At 50.3% G+C, this 17,965-nt stretch overlaps 1 protein-coding gene across 1 annotated transcript in view; it reads left to right on the plus strand.

Moving 5' to 3' along the window:
- The first annotated feature begins 4,580 nt into the window (after positions 1-4,580).
- The window catches only part of SH2D4B (SH2 domain containing 4B), an 83,213-nt gene continuing 69,828 nt past the window's right edge, over positions 4,581-17,965 (plus strand). The window contains exon 1 of the mRNA XM_014555334.2: positions 4,581-6,828. Coding sequence (XP_014410820.2) covers positions 6,645-6,828 — 184 coding nt within the window. The 5' untranslated portion in view covers positions 4,581-6,644. The remainder of the gene's footprint in view (positions 6,829-17,965) is intronic.

Here is a 17,965-nt window from a genome sequence, read left to right on the forward strand (position 1 = left end):
AGCCACTGTCCTGGTCAGGACGCACTGGTGGCAATGACCTTAACTCATACAAAGCTGAGCAGAAGGAGACTCTTATGACAAGGAGGAACGGTGGGACGGTCACAGAGAGGAGTCAGGGCCTTGGGGGCTGGAACGGACTTCACACTGCGGGGCGCTTCTCTCCAGCAGCGTCTCCCCCCTCTCTGCATGTTGGCCCTTTCTCCTCTGCAGCACGCAGACCCCGTCCCATGCCGGGAGACGCATGCCAGCAGCCCCATGTTAGAACTGTTGTGGCAAAATCAGCCAGTTTCTCCTGGTATTTGTATAGCAGTCCCAGTCCTGAGTTACGTGCCTGTGTGGGTCTCAGGACTTTTCCCCTTTAAACCAGTAGTCTGGGGAAGCTTGCTGGGGACACAGGATTAGCTACCAATACCCACCTGCCTAATATACTGATTCACCAAGTTAGTGAGGAACCCGGCTCCAGATTGAGGAGCAGGAACAACTCCCACTGGCACCTACTCTGAGCCTGGCCCTGTGACTGACATCACTTACCTCATCCATCCTATGCTGACAAAAGCCCGGAGCAGAGCAGCGCCCTGATTGCTTGAGAAACATTGCTCAGGAGGAAGGGCCTGGCCGGCTGCAACCCTGGGCTCTGAAGCTGTAATCAAACGTGTGTCTGTGCTGTTGTCTTTTTGTTTACAAATATCAGGGTGGGTGTCCTCACCCTGTAGAAGTACTCGGATCCTGCGAGGCCCCAAGTCCTCCCCACGAACTCTGCTAATTCTTGGCACTCCTGTGTCCCTTAGTGACCCCTTTTTCTCTCTCCTCAGTCCTGGCAGAATTGGATTTTTATTTTGTAAATAAGAAATCTCACAGCAAGTGTTTTGTGACTGAAATCATTTTGATGGAGATTCGGGGCAGGGTGGCCCATAGCGTTGGGTGTGTGGCTGGCTCCCTTGCTTTGTCCCCTGCCATCTCTGGGCTCAGGAACCCTGATTTTCAGTCCTGAGTTATGTATGGGGCAACTCAGCTTACCCCAGCTTGGCCTCCCCAAATGTGCGTATCCAAACCTAGCAAGGTTTCCGGAAGTTCACGGGTCTTTCCTTTTAATAGGACCTGCTTACTCTCCTTAGAAGGCAATGGGGTGAAAATAGTCTTTTTCCCAATATGTAAAGCCAGGATTATACTACACAGGCTGTCCCCCCTAGTAATACATCATGAGTACACTTATATGCCAACAGATACTCTCAGCATCAATTCTAATGGCTGTATAGTATTTCATCCTATAGACAGGCCATGATTGATTAATCTAAACCCCCTTTACTGCACCCATCAGTAATTTTGAAATTTCCACAGTTATGACTCATGATGTACTAATTATTCTAACGTATGCCACAGAACCCCCAAGGTCATGACCCCTGAGGGCTATCCTGGGAGAATCACAGGTAATGGGCAAGGATCTAGCTAATCATCCACCTGCTAATTGGGCAAATATCCATTCTTTCTCCCCTGTTACTAACGGTCATTTTGACCACATACTAAATAACTGCATATGTATTTGGATCAGTGTCTGGACTTTCTCACATCATTCTACCTGTTTTTGTGTCAGAACTGAAATGTCTGTTTTAGAAGTCTGAATACCGGCGGTATGGAGTTCAGTGGTCCTCAGGGTTTTCTAGGCTGTTCTCATCTGTTCATTCTTTTGGCTACCCTGGGAACCGTTTTATCAAGTCTCTCCTCCATATCCCAAGTAAATTTCAGGATTGTCTTGAAACTGTATTAAATGTATGAATTACCCAAGATTGTATTAGTTATGTATTGCTGCATCACACATTACTCCAAGGTTTAGCAGCTTAAAACAGCACGTCTACATGTCACATCCTTTCTGAGGGTCAGGACTCTAGGAACATCTTCACTGGGTGATTCTGACTCAGGGTCTCTGGTAAGGTGGCAGTGAAACTGTTGGCAGGGGCTGCAGTCTCACCTGACCACATCCTCGGCCAGCCTCGCTCGTGTAACTGTTGGTAGGAGGCTTCAGCTCCTCAACACGTGGCTTTCCCATGAGTGAATGATGAGAGAAGGAGAGAGAGAGGGAACCCGAGGTGGAAGCAGGAAAGTCTTTTATAACCTAATCTCAAAAGTGACAGACCATCACTGGCCGACCCTACTGATCGCACAGACCAACCCTGACATGTGTGAGAGGCGTTAACAAGGTCAGGAATACCGGGAGGCGGGGCTCATTGGGAAGCGTCTTGAAACTAGCACAGAGGTGAACTGAACGTTTTGCAGTATTAGGTCTTTCTGATCATGACATGGTGTGTCCCTATACTAACTTAAATCCTAGGGATGCTCTCAGGGAGGACTTTTATTGTATTTTTTTTTAAGTGGCCAATAGCTTCTATTTTTTTCCTACACACACACACACTTACCCCTGGAGAGTTCATAAATACTATGAAGAGTTCAAAAGGCTACTTAGTTACAAGATCTATGTCAAGAGGGCTCACTCCAAAACTTATTTTCCTGGTTGCCATCTGGAACAGGAAGACTCTTTGGGGAAATCCTCCAAGGGTACAGTCTGATAATTATCCTCATTATAATATGTCTACTAATTTTCTCTTTGAAAATTAAGAAAAAAATTTTATACCAGAGGATTTTTACTTGTCTTCATATAGGTCCACAAATTGTTTGTTAAATTTGTTCCTATATTTCATAGCTGGTTACTATTGTGAACAAGGATCTCTTTCACATTGTATTTTCTAAGTAGCGGTTGGTTGCACTCATACAGGGACACGATTGATTTTTATGGCCCTGATTTTTCACTGGAGCTTAACTGGTGACAAAGCAGAAATTCCTCTAGACTTTCACTGAGCCCTTGGATCCTAAAACTGAGACCAGGTAAGATTTTAAATGTGCTCTTGGGACCAACTCCCCCAAGTGACTATGTGCCAGGGAGGTGGGTGGGATGTAAGGGGGGGGGCTTCCAGCAGCCCATCTTAACGTGGTGACTGTTGTGCTCAGGGCTGCCGGAGACAAAATAATGGGGTTCTCTGGCTATCACTCCACCTTGCCTTCCAGGGAGCACAAGTTCTAGCCTTCCTGGCTACACCTTATGTCTGGCTTTACCTGCACGTCCCTCTCTGGGGGTGGGCGTCCGTGTGGACAAGGCTGTGTACATCCTGCCCCACCAGCACTGACCTCCAGAGGCCAATTTTTTGTGGTCACATTTTAAAACCTCTAAAATACATTTTATTTCAGTCACATGAATTACATACCTTATCCACTGTACAAAGCAATACAGAATTGTCTAAAGTGGTCTCCCTCCCATTTCCAGGAAGAAAGCAAGAAATCATGTGTGTGTTCTTCCAAATTTTTTTCCTTTGTCTATACAAAAATAATCAAACATAGAATTTTTAATATGGATTGCACAGTACCCAATATTCTGCATGTGGCCTTTTCATTTTTCCACCGTGGACATTTTCCCTGGCCAAAGCAGACAGACTCCAAGCTCTGTGACAAGTGTTAGTTTTCCTTACTGGGCAGCCCCCAACCCACTGAGGACCATTCAGGTGGTTTCCAGTCACTTGCAACAACATTGCGTGCAACACCTCCTGCCCCCAGGGGCAAGTGTGTTAACATGCAAAGTTAAAAACATCAAATCGGCCAAAGTGAGGTGGGAAGCCCCATGAAAAAGACCAGCAGGACCCCCAGGCAGGGCCATCAGTCTCCTGCCAGCACCATCTGGTTCCCTGGCCCACCGGCATTATCTCACTTTTTGCCTCTGTAACAGCTTGCTTTTAGGAAAGCAGAACTTACTCCTAAGATTCTATTGGGTCCCTGAGCTAACTCCTGATTGGGCCATTTGTAGCCCCTTATTTGCATGGAGCTCACTCCTGATTGGTCAATTTCTATCACTCCTGATTGGTCCATTTCTACAAAGCTCATTCCTAATTAGTCAACTTTGTTATACTTTATTTGCATATGATGTTGCAAAGTCTAGACCGGCAGCCTATAAAAAGCCTGTGTAAACCTGCAGATGGGGTCCAGAGCTTGAAGTGTTAACTCTTCTGGGCTTCGTGGTATCATAAACCCGAGTTTTCCAATCCTCCGAGTGGTCTGTTCCCCAGATCCAGATCTGTCCCCCAGATTCAGGTTGCTGTGGCAACTGAGCTGTGACACACTTTGCTGTAACAAAAAAAATGAAAACAAAATAAAACCAGGTGGAAGGCGGCAGAAAACCCTGTCTGATTACCTCTGGGCCCCCTTGCCGTGGGCTCCTTTCATCTGTGTGGCCCTTGCCCCTGGATGCTGACCGCCTCTGTGTCCCCACTGCACCGGCGCTGGGTGCCCGAAGGGGTCCTCCTCCACCCAGATGATGGCGCGCGTGGCCGCCGCTGCGTTACTGCTGGGCCCCCTCGCCCAGGTGCAGGAGACGCTCCTGCTCCGATCGGCCACCAGGGGTCGCTCTAGGCCGGGCCGAGCGGCTTCCTTGGTAGGAGGGGGGCAGCTGGCAAGCAGACGCCAGGCCAGAGGTGGCGCCCAACCGGGCAGGGCAGCTCCCAGCCGCGCCAGCCAGAGCGTGTCTTCCCGGAAACCGCATCCAGCCTGTCCCTCCGCTGCGCTCCGCGCTGGGCCTCCTGCCCCACTGACCTGGGCTTGCCAGGGGCCGCTCCGCCTGCTGCAGCACAAAACGGGGCGCTACCGGGGTGGTTCGCATCTGGCCGCCACTCACCCTCTCTCGACAGTGTCACCTTCGCAAGGGTGACACCATCGCCTCTCGGCCAGAGGACTGGACCTGACGCCCACGGCAGTCTGCCCATTCCCGCCGCTCCGTACGGGGGAGGTGAGGGACTCTCCGCTCCCTTCTTGTAGGCGTCTGGGGGACCCAGAAAGAAAGAAGCGGCCAGTGGAAGGCTACACTCCTTTCGTGCGCTCTTCGTCCGTCTCTTCTCCGGACGCCGGCTCCCACCCAGCCACAGTCAGGACAAGGACGTTAAGAGCTGTGTTGGAGGCGGGAGGAGGCTGGGGAAGGCCTCCGTCTAAGAAACTGCGGGAGCCAGGAGGCCAGGTGGGGTCAGTCACTGAAAGGTCTGGTGGGAGAAGAGAAGAGGACGGGTAGGAGTCCAGGGCCAGCGCTGCATGGCTGGAGCCAACGCGTGGAGGCTCCAAGGTCTGGGTCACATGGGGACAAGCCAGCCGGACCTGGGGGAGGGCCAGCCTGGCCCTCCACACTTCTGTTTGATCCTGTGGCCTTAAAACTCATCTGAAGCCGCTCAATCCTTCCTGTGGTGTGTTGTCCCTGCAGAAGAGCGCCCACTCACACCTGGTCTCCATCACTCTTGGCTGCCTGATCCACCTTTGGTCCTCACGGAGAGGGAAGCAGAGATGAGAGTCACTCTTCCAGTGAGGTCACAGTGCCAAACCCCATTTGTTTTCTCCTGGTGGGGCTGCAAAACATCCAAAGAGTCATAGTATCCAGTGGATGTCAAATCTGAAATTTGGATGGAGTCCCAGGGTGGCAGCCTATCGATTGGGTGGTGGTAGGCAAGTTGCTTACCTTCTCTGAACCCCAGTTTCCTTGTCTTCATAAAAGGGCAGCTGGGAGGAGCTCTAAGCACCTGCTTGGGTGAGCTTTGGGTCTCAGCATGAGCAGCACCTACCCCCCTCACGGTCAAAAGAGAGGTGGGTTCCCTCCAAATAGGAAGCAACATGGGCTCTGTCTAGGCCTTCAGGTCAGGTCGTGGGGAGGACAGAGGAGCCACACTTTCCTGCTTTCTTTGCGGTGCTCTCTGGATACTTGCAACACCAAAGACATCAGCAACGACCAAAAATGACCCCAAATTGGGGGTGAATCTGCCAGCACATGAGTAACTTTAGAACCTCACTGTAGGGAAAAGGGAGAGGATGTCTGCCTCCTTCATGTCCTTAAATTCCTAGATAAAGTGCCTTCAGGTGTCCCTACCAATTCCGTTTTGTTTTCTTCCTTGGCTGCAACACAGAGAGAAGGAGAGCTATTTTCTCCTCCAAGGCAGTTAGAAGCATTACCTCAGTAGCCTGATGTCCTGGAAAAGAGGAAGGTTGGCAGTGATGGAGCAGGTAGAGTGAGAGGCTGAGCAGCATAGAAGCTCCTGGCTGGCTCCTCTGGCCTGTTCGACTTTGGCTCAAGAGACATGGAATTAATAGGCGAAGCTTCCTCCCCCTCCTCCTCTTACCTGTGGAGGACAGATCAGTTCCCGGTTGGCCGGGGCAGTGTCATCGATACAGCTGGTGTCATCGTTACCTTCCACTAACAGATCACTCGACACCTGCTGGGCCCGGCAGGGCTGGGCCTGGGCATCGCCCTGCAGAGCTGAGTGCTTGGATGCTCCCATTGTCCCAGAGCCCAGGGGCAGTCAGGACACAGGCTCTGCTGGGATGTGGTGCTCGGTGACCCACCAGAAGGACTAGATTGCTCTTGGTGCTGGATCCCCGTTGCGGGTCCCAGCTGCCTCTTTACTTCCCGCTGCCTGGTCCCTGCTGCTGTCCAGGGCACGGGAGATGAGTGTGTCGCTGGCTGGGAGCTGAGGCAGAGTGACGATGCTGCACGGAGAGGGGACTCTGGGAGTGGCCCTGGCGTGAGGAGCCAGGGGTGAGGAGTGGCCTGGCGTGTGCATCCCGGTGGCACGATGCTGCAGCAGATCCTGCACGACATGTACATCGACCCCGAGCTCCTCGCCGAGCTCAGCGATGTGCAGAAGCACATCCTCTTCTACAAAATGCGAGAGGAGCAGCTGAGGCGCTGGAGGGAGCGTGAAGCCTGGGAGGCCCTGGCCCAGGTTGAGGGCCTCAGGCCCCCGAAGGTCAAGCGAGGTATGTGGCTGGGAGTCACCAAGGGGCTGACCCCTGGCCTCCCAGGAGGTGGAAAGTTGTTGATGTCAGGTTGTGTTCTTCTTTAAAATGGGCGCTGGTGTGATGTGAGCTGGGGGCTTGAAACCCTTGTTCTGTGAGCATCCCGTCCCATTAACCTGGGCGTCTATCTTTTGACAGGGTCTGTAGGCCTGCAGAGGGGGCTTCCTAATGGCATTGGGGCACGGGGACTTGCTGTGTCTTGTTGTGGGAGGTCCAGGTTCTGGGAAGACACCATCGAGATCTCAGATGGTGCTCAGACACTGTTGGTGACTGCCTGGTGGGGGAGAAGCCATGTTCTTGACACTTGCTGGTGGCTCTGGACAGAGAGGGCCGGGGTGCAATAAAGACACGCAGTTCCTCCCTCCCTTATGTGCACAGCACGGCAGTCCTCAGCTCGGGCCAGCACGGTGCCCTGTGCCCCTCCTCCCTGTCCCCGTGTGAGAGCATGCTTTAGGTTGTGCTCGAGTCATCAGGAGAGAGGGTGTCAGGGAAAGTTCCGGCACTAAGGGTGACCAGCTCCAGTGACAACAGCAACTGCAGACCAGAAGCGAGGGCCCGACCTACGTTCATGTGGTGACATGCCAGTCAGGCCCGAGGACTGGGGCACCTGCGAGTGAGGGCGCACCTGAAGCAGTCGGGCTGGAGGCTTGGAGCAGGACTCCGCATCCTGCGGGGGAGGGTACTTCATGTGGACGCTGCACTTTACAGTTTGCAAAGCCTGTTCATCTTCTGCCTCACTTGCTGTCCACAACCCCCTCTTGGCCTCCATACTGTTCACCAAGAGCGAAGTGTAGACTTGATCTGTTTTTAAGTTTTCAATCAAGGACAAAGTCCTGATTCTGGCCTGGACGTACAGACCCCCTTGGTGACCTGGATCGCTCTCTCCACCCCAGGCTCACTGCTAGACAGCCCCAGCCGTGTGCCACAGGCCACCCTTGCCCCCATCTGGACATCTTGATCTGACCACTGTCTTTACATGCATGGTTCTTCCCATTGGGGATATTCTCCCACCTTCATCCTCCTGACATACTCCTGCAGGAGTGAACCCTGCCTCTTAGAGTCTCTTGGGGATGCTTCTGGCACAGGGAAGTACTTGCTCCTCAGTGGCTCCTTGCTTGGCATGTGGGTCCCCTCCCTGCCCTAGTACTTGCCACACTGTCAGTATCATTCACCATCTGCTTGCCTGGCTCTGCCAGGAGACTCAAAGCCACGGGAGTGTGAGACAGTCATCCATTCTGTGTTCCATCCTTGGGTCTAGCTCGGAGCTGCGCAGTGTTAAATCCTGCTTTGAATGAGACACAGCAGGACCCTAAGGGGGCAGAGCTGTGACTTGGCTGCACGTGGCAGTGCCAAGGCTGGGGCTGCGCTGGCAGCTGCGTCACTTATGGTGAAAATGGCAGGCTGCCTTTCCTGTCCCCGCCGGCCCGAACCCTGGGGCCTCCTGTCATCTGTACGGTGGCTCTTCTGGAAGGAAGACGGATGCCTAAAGCTTTAACTGCAAAAATATTTTTATAGCGATCTGTCACACATTGACATCTACATTTTCACGTATAAATTATACATTAAGCTCGTTTGGGTTTCTGGTGCAGAAGACTCTTTTTCCAGATAATTAATTTTCTGATTTATAAAGAATGGAGGAGAGGAGGAAGCACACGGAGGAATGTGTGTCTTCCAGGTTAGGATCCTGCTCAGATCTCAGCTTTTTGCTTCGGTCCTGCTGTGGAACAGACCGCGGGGATGCTCTGGGGGATGGGCTCAGCCCCAGAGGCTGAAGGGCTTCTGGATAAGGGTCCAGGATGCCCAGTGCCCACTTCCCGTCCTGGGATCAGGATGGAGAGTTGCAGCAGCCCCCGACCTGGTCTGTGACCTTTCCGTGTATCAGATGCCTGCCCTCACTGAGTGCCCCCTAGCTCTGTGGCCCTGTCCCGGGTAAGGAAGCCTAGGCTCTCAGAAGTGATGCAGTCCACCCGAAGTTACATAGCTGCTACAAATGGAGACGGGATACCCATCCTGTGACTTTGGCCTTGGTCCACTGACTGATGTTTTTCTATTCATTCATTTCTGAACTTAGGACTTCAGTTCAGTTGATGATCTATGCACACATTCATTTGTTCATTCATTTATTCACTCATTCATTCCCTTCGTCCACATTACTAAGTGCTGACCTGGGTGAACGGGACAGAGCGCTGGCTCTTGAAAGTGACCTACCAACTGATCCCAGGGACCCAGCCACCTGGAGAGTCAGGCGCGAGCTCCGGGGCAAAGCGGTGTGTGTGGAGACAGGCTCCATCGGCCAGAGCTTCTCTCTTCCTTACTTTCACAGGTGCTCCCTTCCCAGCTCTTGCCTCCCTCCCTCCAGTTTATCCTGAAGGAAGCATCTGCTGTATCCTGTTGACGTGTGTGCCACCCCTTTGGGATCCCTGAGCACAGCTCACTCAGTGCTGGTCAGCCTGGAATAACATTAAATCCTCCGGCCCATCGGCCCAGTCCTGCTCGTCCCCTGAGACCTCCCTCGTCTCTTCTGATCAGGACGCTTCCCAGCCCCAAGCAGCCTGCCCTCACTCACTATCCCTAGGGCTCAGGTAGGACAGGGTGTGCCTTGTCCCTGAGAATGTCTCTGCTTTTCAGTTGTGCCTGCAGAGGGAGGGAGTCAATGCTGGTGATACGGATTCTTCCAGTTTACAGGACCCTCAGGGGTTGTACTGATCCTCAGACACATGTTTGGGGTCCACAGAAGTAAGCTGGGGTGAACGATGACCCCACGGCTGGGCACACCTCAATCCCCTGACCATGTGCGCATGTCTTTCTGTTTTCGCTTTATACTTTGCTGAGAAGCTTCTGGGCTTCTGCCCTGATGTGGAAGATACAGACCCTCAGCTTATGTTGTTTTCCCATCTGCCATTGTGTTTGCTGTTTGTTACATTTCCGATAAAATTTGATGTCTGACGGGATTTTTGTGGTGTGTTGAGACTCTGGGAAGGCATGTTATCACATTATGTCCCTGCAAGATTTAAGCCACGCCCCGCCAGCCTTACTGTGCCATTTTCAGTCCCTTCCCGTCTCAGTGCCCTTTGTCACCGCAGGAACCCACACCCCGTGTAAGGAGCTGCAGCCTTCACAACCTCCCAGCCCCGTCTCTGCTTGCCCGGTCATCCCAGTGTCTTGGAGCTGGAGCTGGGTGTCACCTGGGACACAGGACACGTGTTCACACTGCTGCTGTGAGCCAGCAAGCTTCCCCACATGGTCTTGTCAGTTCTGCCATGATTGGCAGTTTCTGTCAGTGTTAAACCGATTCCTCCGTGACCATCTCCTATCCATCTAGACCTCCTTTGCTTAGGAACCAGACCTCTCTCCCCACCCTCCTTCCTGCTTTCTCCTTTACCATGGCTGACACCCGCCACGCAGCAAACCAAACTTGTAGCCTCACGGAGGTGCCTTATTGTTACCTGCACAGCCAGCTCTCCGCTGGAATCCCTGCATCCCGCCTTGCGCTGGCCCACTGGCCACCCCAGTCCAGCCTCTGGAGGGCTCTGAGTCCAGCTGTCCAGCCCCCACTGCTCCCATTCCCCACAGCTGGGGTCAAGAGGCTGCTCCTGCCTGCTGGGCCCACCTCTCTCTGCCCGCCCAGCCTGTGCCGCTCCCACAAGCAGCCCTGACCTGGGGCTGGAGACGCCCTCCCTAGCATCCCGTCCCTCAGCTTTCAGCCACGGCCTCTGCACTGTCTGCCCTGGACTCGGTGCCCAGGTGGGCCTGGCCCACGCTGTCGTGAAAGCTGTGTGACTCAGTCCTTCTCACTGGGCATCTGCCTTCTCTCTGTTTCCTGGGAGCTGTCCAGTAACCGTGGCAACCTCTCCTGCTGGACCTGGGCCCTCCTGGCCTTGGTGTGTCATGGGAACCTGTACTTCCTGCCCACATTCCCAATGCTCCCATGTTCTCAGTGGTCCCCCTGCCTCACGCCCTACAACCTTTCTCCACGGAGCAGCCAAAGTGCCCTTTTAACGCCGTAATTAGCTCATGCATCTCCCTGCCTCAGTGGCTTCCACTGCACGCAAAGAAACACAAATGCTTGTCACAGGGCCTCTGCCCAGTCTCTGACCTAATTTCCACTCATTCGTGTCCCTCTGTGTGGAATGTTCTTTTCCCAAGTCCCTGTGAGTCTGGTCCCTCCCCGCCTTCATCTCTCAGTTCAGTGTTGAGCTCTCCACTGAGCACCACTCTCAAGGACCCCACCCCAGCCTCCCTCTTAGGACACCCCGCCTGATTTTCTTCATCACACTTACCACATCTGGAAGTATCTTTTTCTCTTTTCTTGTGATAGAATACACACAACATAAAATTGACCATTTTAACTATTTTAAGGTGTGCAGTTCAGTGACATTTAGTCCGTTCAAATGCTGTGCAGCCCCCACCTCTATCACTGTCATCACCCCCAAAGGAAACCGTGTACCCATTAGGTAGTCGCTCCCCATCCCCTCCTCCCTGCAGCCCCCAGCAACCACTCATCTGCTTCCTGTCTCTATGGATTTGCCTCCTCCTCCTCCTCCTTCTTCTTTTTCAAATGTATCTGTTTGCTTGTTTATGGTCCATCTCCTCCATTAGCCTGAAAGTGCCGTGAGACGGTGGATGTTTCTGCATTTTCCCATCCCAGCATCTGGAACAAAGCTTATGGATAAGGTTGGCAGCGGCTGTGGGTGAGTAACTGCTAAGACCCTTGCATGCGAGCTGTGCCAGAGGGGCGTGATGGAAGAGGCAGGTGTTAAAGGATTTCTTTCTTGAGTCAAAGGCTGTGAGCTGTGCAGAAGGACCCCTCCCCTAGACCTTGGAAATCTTCAGTAAAGGTATAAAAATCCCATATACTTGTGTTCTGGAAGACGCTGTGGAAGCTGAGATACAATCTATAATATCTAAGTAACGACAATTCTGTCACTTTTTTGCTGCATACTTACTATTCATTTCCTTTTCATTTCTTGTTTTAGGATTTTGTCTTAGATTTTAGTTTGACCAATGCTCTTTTTTTTCCTTTGCATCTGCTCAGTGTGCTTTGCCTGGATCTTTTCTTCCCCCTACCTTTTGTTACCCTTTTTTTCTAAATTAAAAAAATTTTTTTAATTAAATTAAATTAAAAAAAATTTTCCCCTTTTACAGAGGCACTGGGGATTGAACCCAGGACCTCGGGCACGCCAAGCACACACTGTACCACTGAACTATACCCACCACCCACTGATGCCATTTTGTTTTAAGGAAGTCTGTTGAAAAATGTATATTAAATAGCATATGTCATTTAAAAACTGATTTAAAAAATATTCTCGAGCTCATTTTCTTTATCAAGAGTGAAACATTATCTACAGAAGGTGAGACACTTAAGGATATTTTAATAGCCCTCTCCATGATTTTGTTGGTATAATCAAGAATTTTGGATTGATTTTGTTTACTTATTTATCTTTCAAGACCTTTTTTTCTTATGCTGATTAGTAGTCTCATAATCAAATCATAGTAACAATAATTACTTGGACATGATCTCCACTTGGTGCTCCTTGCTCCTCACCTTTTTCCCTCTGAGGGGAAGTGATAAATATTTTATTCCCCCCTTGCCCCCTTGTGCAAGCGATTTGGCCCACCCAGCAGCACACCCCTCGCTGTTAGGATTCTCTGCACGTCACATGGGCGTCATTAAACATCAAGGGAAATCCACGTTTGAAGCTGTCTCCTGAACCAGCCCTGTTCTTGCTGTCACAGTGTGGTGGGACACCCCTGATCTGGGCATGCTGATTTTCTTCAACTCCCGTTTGGAATTCTTCTGTGAGTTCCAACAATTTTCTGATAGATCCACTTGGATTGTCTTGACTGTGTGGAATGCTGGGGAATCGGAGGCATGGATGGCCTGGATTTCTGGGCCGTAGCTCTTTGGAGCTGTTGCTCATGGTCCCTTTCCTGGGCGCTGGGAACAGTGCTTCTAGGACAGTGCCATTGGGGGGAGGGTGGGGGACGCCACTGACAGAATCTCCCCCTGGTTTCACACAGTGTTGGATTATCCACCAGTACTTCCTCATTCCTTTTATTAAGAAAATGTTTCCAGTCCACAGCAAATATTCAAAGACTAATTCTGTGGGGAGGGAGAATGGTTGATCTTTTTCAGGGAATATATGTAATAAGGAGAGAAAAAAAGGTGTTTGGCTGTGGAGGAGGGTGTCCAGAGTCCTGTGCAGGGCAGACAAGAGGTAAAAAGTCCCCTGTGCCAAGGTAGTTGGTAAACTGGGGCTGAGTGTGGGTCTGAGGGACCAGTGAAGGCAGCAGATGAGCAGTGGGGGTGGATGCGGCAAGCTTCCCTGCCGGAGCCCTGACATTAGGCAAGAAGAACGTCATGAGAAGTAGTGTATCTGATGATACGGGGCTGTCTACCTGACCCCAGAGACGTGGCCTAGCGCCCACCGCCTAGTGGCTAGGCCCTGCAGCTCTCCAGATCCTGCCCCGTCTTCCAGACTCCCACACCCGAAGTGATGTTCCACTAGCTCATTTCCTGAGGGGCTCCAGCGTGGGAAATGACAGTGTTACAGACCCTTTGGTTGTGTTTGCTATTTTCAGCATGCCTCTAGCATGGTGGAATGGAATCAGGTCCCCTGGATTGTCATCTTGGTTCCACTGGAGTGACCTTGGAACATCACCTGTGCAGTGGGAGTAACAGTGGTTGGGAGGGTTCAAAAAGCTTCAGCAGATGGGAAAGCTCCTGCCACCAAGTCCTGTTCACCTCCTTCCTTTCCTCACCCCCCTCCCCACACATCTGCCTCTGATGGCAGGTGCCCTTGGACCTCGTGCAGCCTCTTCCTGTGTGCTCCACCACGAAACCCTGGCTATAGGACCGGCTCCATCACTGCCTCTCCAACCTCAGTTTTTTGGAGTCTCAGGGATGAAGGTCGGGGTGGGACTTTACTGAGTCCGTCAAGTCACTGCCCCTTGTGTGGTTTTGCTTCTTAGGATACATTGGAGGAAACTGCTGTAAAAGGCGATCCTTGGTGGTTGGGATGCTGATAAGCTTCCTATGGGTGAAGCAAAGATGGTCATTAATGTGGGTGGGAGGACTTGTCTTTGGGGAATTGCTGTGATCTGCTGACAGTTGGAGGCACAGGGTATGGCCTGGGACCACCCTGGTCATGACTGTGCAGCTGGGCGTGGGACCCCGACCAGGGCAAAAAAACCCTAGGAATCTCTGAGAGCATGTGTGTGTTTTTTCTCTGTGTGTGTATGAATGGTTTGCATTCCACGGGTGGCTTAGGTCATGGAGAGAGGGGCTGGGGGCCAGACTACTCCACCCGCCTGGACTGTGAGACCCCACGTGGGTCTTCCATGCCATTGATGCTCGGCCCAGGTGTGTGGACTTGACCTTGGTGGGGCCCCACTTTCTGCCTCCTCAGCCCGGTTTGCCCCCACATGGCAGACAGAAAGGTGGGGCAGCAGTGCTGGTGACTGGGCTTCTCAGTGGTCCAGTCTCAGCATCGCTGAGGGATGATGTCTCCCGGTTTCCCTGCAGCTCACTTCCGTCTTCTGTGATGAGGGTTGGAGTTTCTGGGTGGCTGTGAGGCTGAAGGAGCCACTGGGCAAAGTTCCAGAGGCAGCCCAGGCTGGGGGCCTCTGTAGCTCACCCCTCACTCCCCTTTCCCCTCTGCCTTCCCCAAGCCCAGTGCTGGGGTTCTGACTGAAGCAGCTCCACCAGCGCCCGCGGCTCCCCATCTCCAGTGCCAGCCTTGCAGAAGCTGCAAAGCCCCAGACTCGCCGGGCGGGCAGAGGGAGGAGCCAGGCAGAAGCCATTGTAAGAGAACACAGGGGAACCCATCATGATGGCTCCTGGTGCTCAGCAGGCATGGGTGTCCCCAGGGCTGAGGGTGCAGTTTTCTGGGCTGTGGAGAGAGATCAGCCTGTATCTGGAAGGAGAGAACTGAAGGCATGGCCTCGTCTGGCTGGAGGCTTTTGGTAAGGGGGAGCCGGGAGGGGTTCCCTCTCTAGGAGGCTCAGGTTCTGGAAGCTAAGGAGGAAGGGTCAGGGCAGTAGGAAGAATGAGGTCCCAGAGCAGCTGCATTCTTTAGAACTCACCCAGGTGGAGCGCCTTGCCGCCTCTGCGTCTGGCCTGTCCGGGGTGCTTTACAAAGTGCCTGTTTATCTCACCCGCTTAGGGACCTGGGGTTGGGTCCTTTGTGTTGCATGATATCTAAGATGCCATAGCTTGAAAGACACGCCATTTTAAGCTACTACTTAGAAAGCTGTAAATTAAACCATGATACACCATTGTGTGTAAGACACATCTTGATTTGAGAATTGTTAAAATGTATGTCTTCAAAGTAATGAAACAGGTTATTATCTCAGTTTGAGTTGAGGCGGAGTTAGAATCCTGGTCCAGGCCTGCGGGAGCACCACTTCCCTGTCCTCACAGCTGCTCCCAGGGTCAAAGGACAGATTCCAGGTGATTAAAGACCAGTGCAGAAAAAGCCAAAACAAAACAAAACAGAATTAGAGAAATGATATAAAAAGAAAATATGAGAGAATACTGGGGAGAGTGAAGTCTTCCTTAAAAGAAGACACAACTAGGAAAAAAAAGGACAAGAAAGACAAATATGACTAGATTTTTAAAATCTTGTTAAAAGATACCAGAGTTTAAAAAAGAACAAAACAGGAGATAAGGGAGAGTACAATATTTGCAACGTACGTAAAGGGCAGAGGACTCGTATCCAGAGAACATAAAAAAGCTCCCTAAATCCATTAGCAAAAGACCAACAGTAGAAAAATGGGGGCAAAATGTAGAGAAGCCATTCACAGGAGTAAAATTTCGAATCACAAAGACCATGAGGAAAGGGGTTCAACCTCACTAGTAAAGCACATCATTGCACATTAAAACAGTAAAACTAGGAAAAGTTAAAGAGGTTTGTTAGTAATAATGATGAGGATTCAGGGAAGGAGATTGTCACCTACACAGCCGAGGAGGGACATTTAAAGAGGGACAGAGTTTCTGCAGGTTCCCAGAGAGCTTGAACCCACAGGGATGGGGTCGATAAAGGCCAGTTCTCCTTACCCCTCAGTTTCTCCCAGATGCTGCCAAAAGCCCATGGGCTATTTGAACAGACCGGGTTTTGCTCAGCTCTGGATGGAAGGAAGCACCTCTCCTGCCTGTTGCAGGGTCCCAGCTGGGGGATGCTAGGCTAGCTGCCCAGGTGTAATTTTCTTCCCTTGCTTTAGGGGTGACCATGCCTGCCACCTCCCTCCTTCCCTGTCTGCCTAGAGGTCAGCAGGGGCAGCTTCTGAGAAAGGCCACCAGCTGGTTATCTCCCGGCACCCTGTAACCGGACCCAGGTCTCAGCTCCACTCCAGGGAGCTGGGCTGAAGTAGCAGGTTGCAGGCGGCTGCCTGCCTCTCTGTTATCTCTCCCAGGGGCTAGTATTCCTGCTTTCCAGGTTTTTCTCACATAAGAATTAGCAGAGCTTCCTAGGATTCTCCCATTGGGAACCAAATTTTGCATTTGACTTTGGGATTTAAATAATTGGGGCTCATTTCCACACCTGTTTTCCCCGTGTCCTTTCAAAATGACATGACTTTGGGCCTCGGGGAGCATTTATCCTTATCCTGTCTTCTCACTGACGTGCTCCTTATCTGACCACCACCGTTGGGTTCTCAACACATACCATAAATGATTTCAAATGTTTAAAATTCGTTGATTTTTTTTTAATGGCTGAGAATATGATCTATCTTGGTGAATGTTCTGTGTGCACTTGAAAACAAAATATTCTGCTGTATGGTGCAGTGTTTTATAAATGTCAGTTAGGCTAAGTTGGCTGATAAGTTAGACCTCTATACCCTAATGGATATTCTTCCTACTTACCCTATAAATTACCAGAAGAGTTTTTGTTTGCTATTGTTGCTGCCAAAAACAGCTTTATTGAGATATAATTTATGTACCGTACAAGCCCCCCATTCAAAGTGTACAACTAAATGCTTTTCAGTGTATTCATATGTATGTGCCACCATGACCACAGTCAATTTTAGAATATTTTCATCACATCAAGAAGACCCATACACTTTATTACCTCCCAGACCCTTCTCTCCCTGCCCCAGCCTCTAGCAACCACTAATCTACTTTATGTCTCTGTGAATTTCCCTAATCTGGACTTTCATATCAATGGAATAATATGTAGACTTTTGTGACTGGCTGCTTGCACTTAGCATGATGTTTTCCAGGTCCATCCACACTGTAGCATGTATCAGTATGTCATTGTTTTTTATGACTGAATAATATGCCATTTTATGGATGTATCACATTTTGTTTATCCATTCGTCTTTTAATGGACATTTGGGTTATTCCCACTTTTGGCTATTATGTGTGATGCTTCTATAAACATCCACAGTATGAGTTTTGGTGTGGACAGATGTTTTTATTTCTCTTGTGTACCTAGGAGTGGAATTGCTGGGTTGTTTGATAACTTTATGTTTAGTAACTTGAGAAATTGGCTGAATGTTTTCTAAAACAGTTGCACAATTTTACCTTCCCACCAGCAGTGTATGAGAGTTCCAGTTTCTCCGCATCCTCATCGATACTTGTTACTGCCTGTGTTTTTGGTTAAATCCATCCTGGGAGGTGTGAAGTGTTATGTCATTATGGTTTTGATTTGCATTTCCTTTTTGAGTAAAAATGTTGAGCATCTTTTCTTGTGCTCATTGGCCATCTGAATATCTTCTTTGGAGAAATGTCTGTTTAGATACTTTGCCCCTTTTTTGACTGACTTATCTTTTTATTATCGAGTTGTAAGAGTTTTTATATACTCTAGGCACAAGTTCTTTGTCGAATGTATTATCTGTAAATATTTACTCACAGTCTTTGAGTTGCCCTTTTACTTTCTTTATCCTTTGAAACATAAAGGTTTTACATTTCAAATTTTGATGAAGTCCAGATTGTATATGTTTTCTTTTGTTGTTTGTGCTTTTTGTGTCATTTCTAAGAAGCTGTTGTCATGAAGATTTATGCCTATATCTGTATCTATATTTCCAAATTTGTTAACAATAATATTCTCTTTTAATCACTTCTTGTTTTAAATTGTCTTTCTTATTCCTAATGCCATAT

The sequence above is a fragment of the Camelus ferus genome, chromosome 11, assembly GCF_009834535.1.
Source record: "Camelus ferus isolate YT-003-E chromosome 11, BCGSAC_Cfer_1.0, whole genome shotgun sequence".
Taxonomy (NCBI): Eukaryota; Metazoa; Chordata; class Mammalia; order Artiodactyla; family Camelidae; genus Camelus; species Camelus ferus.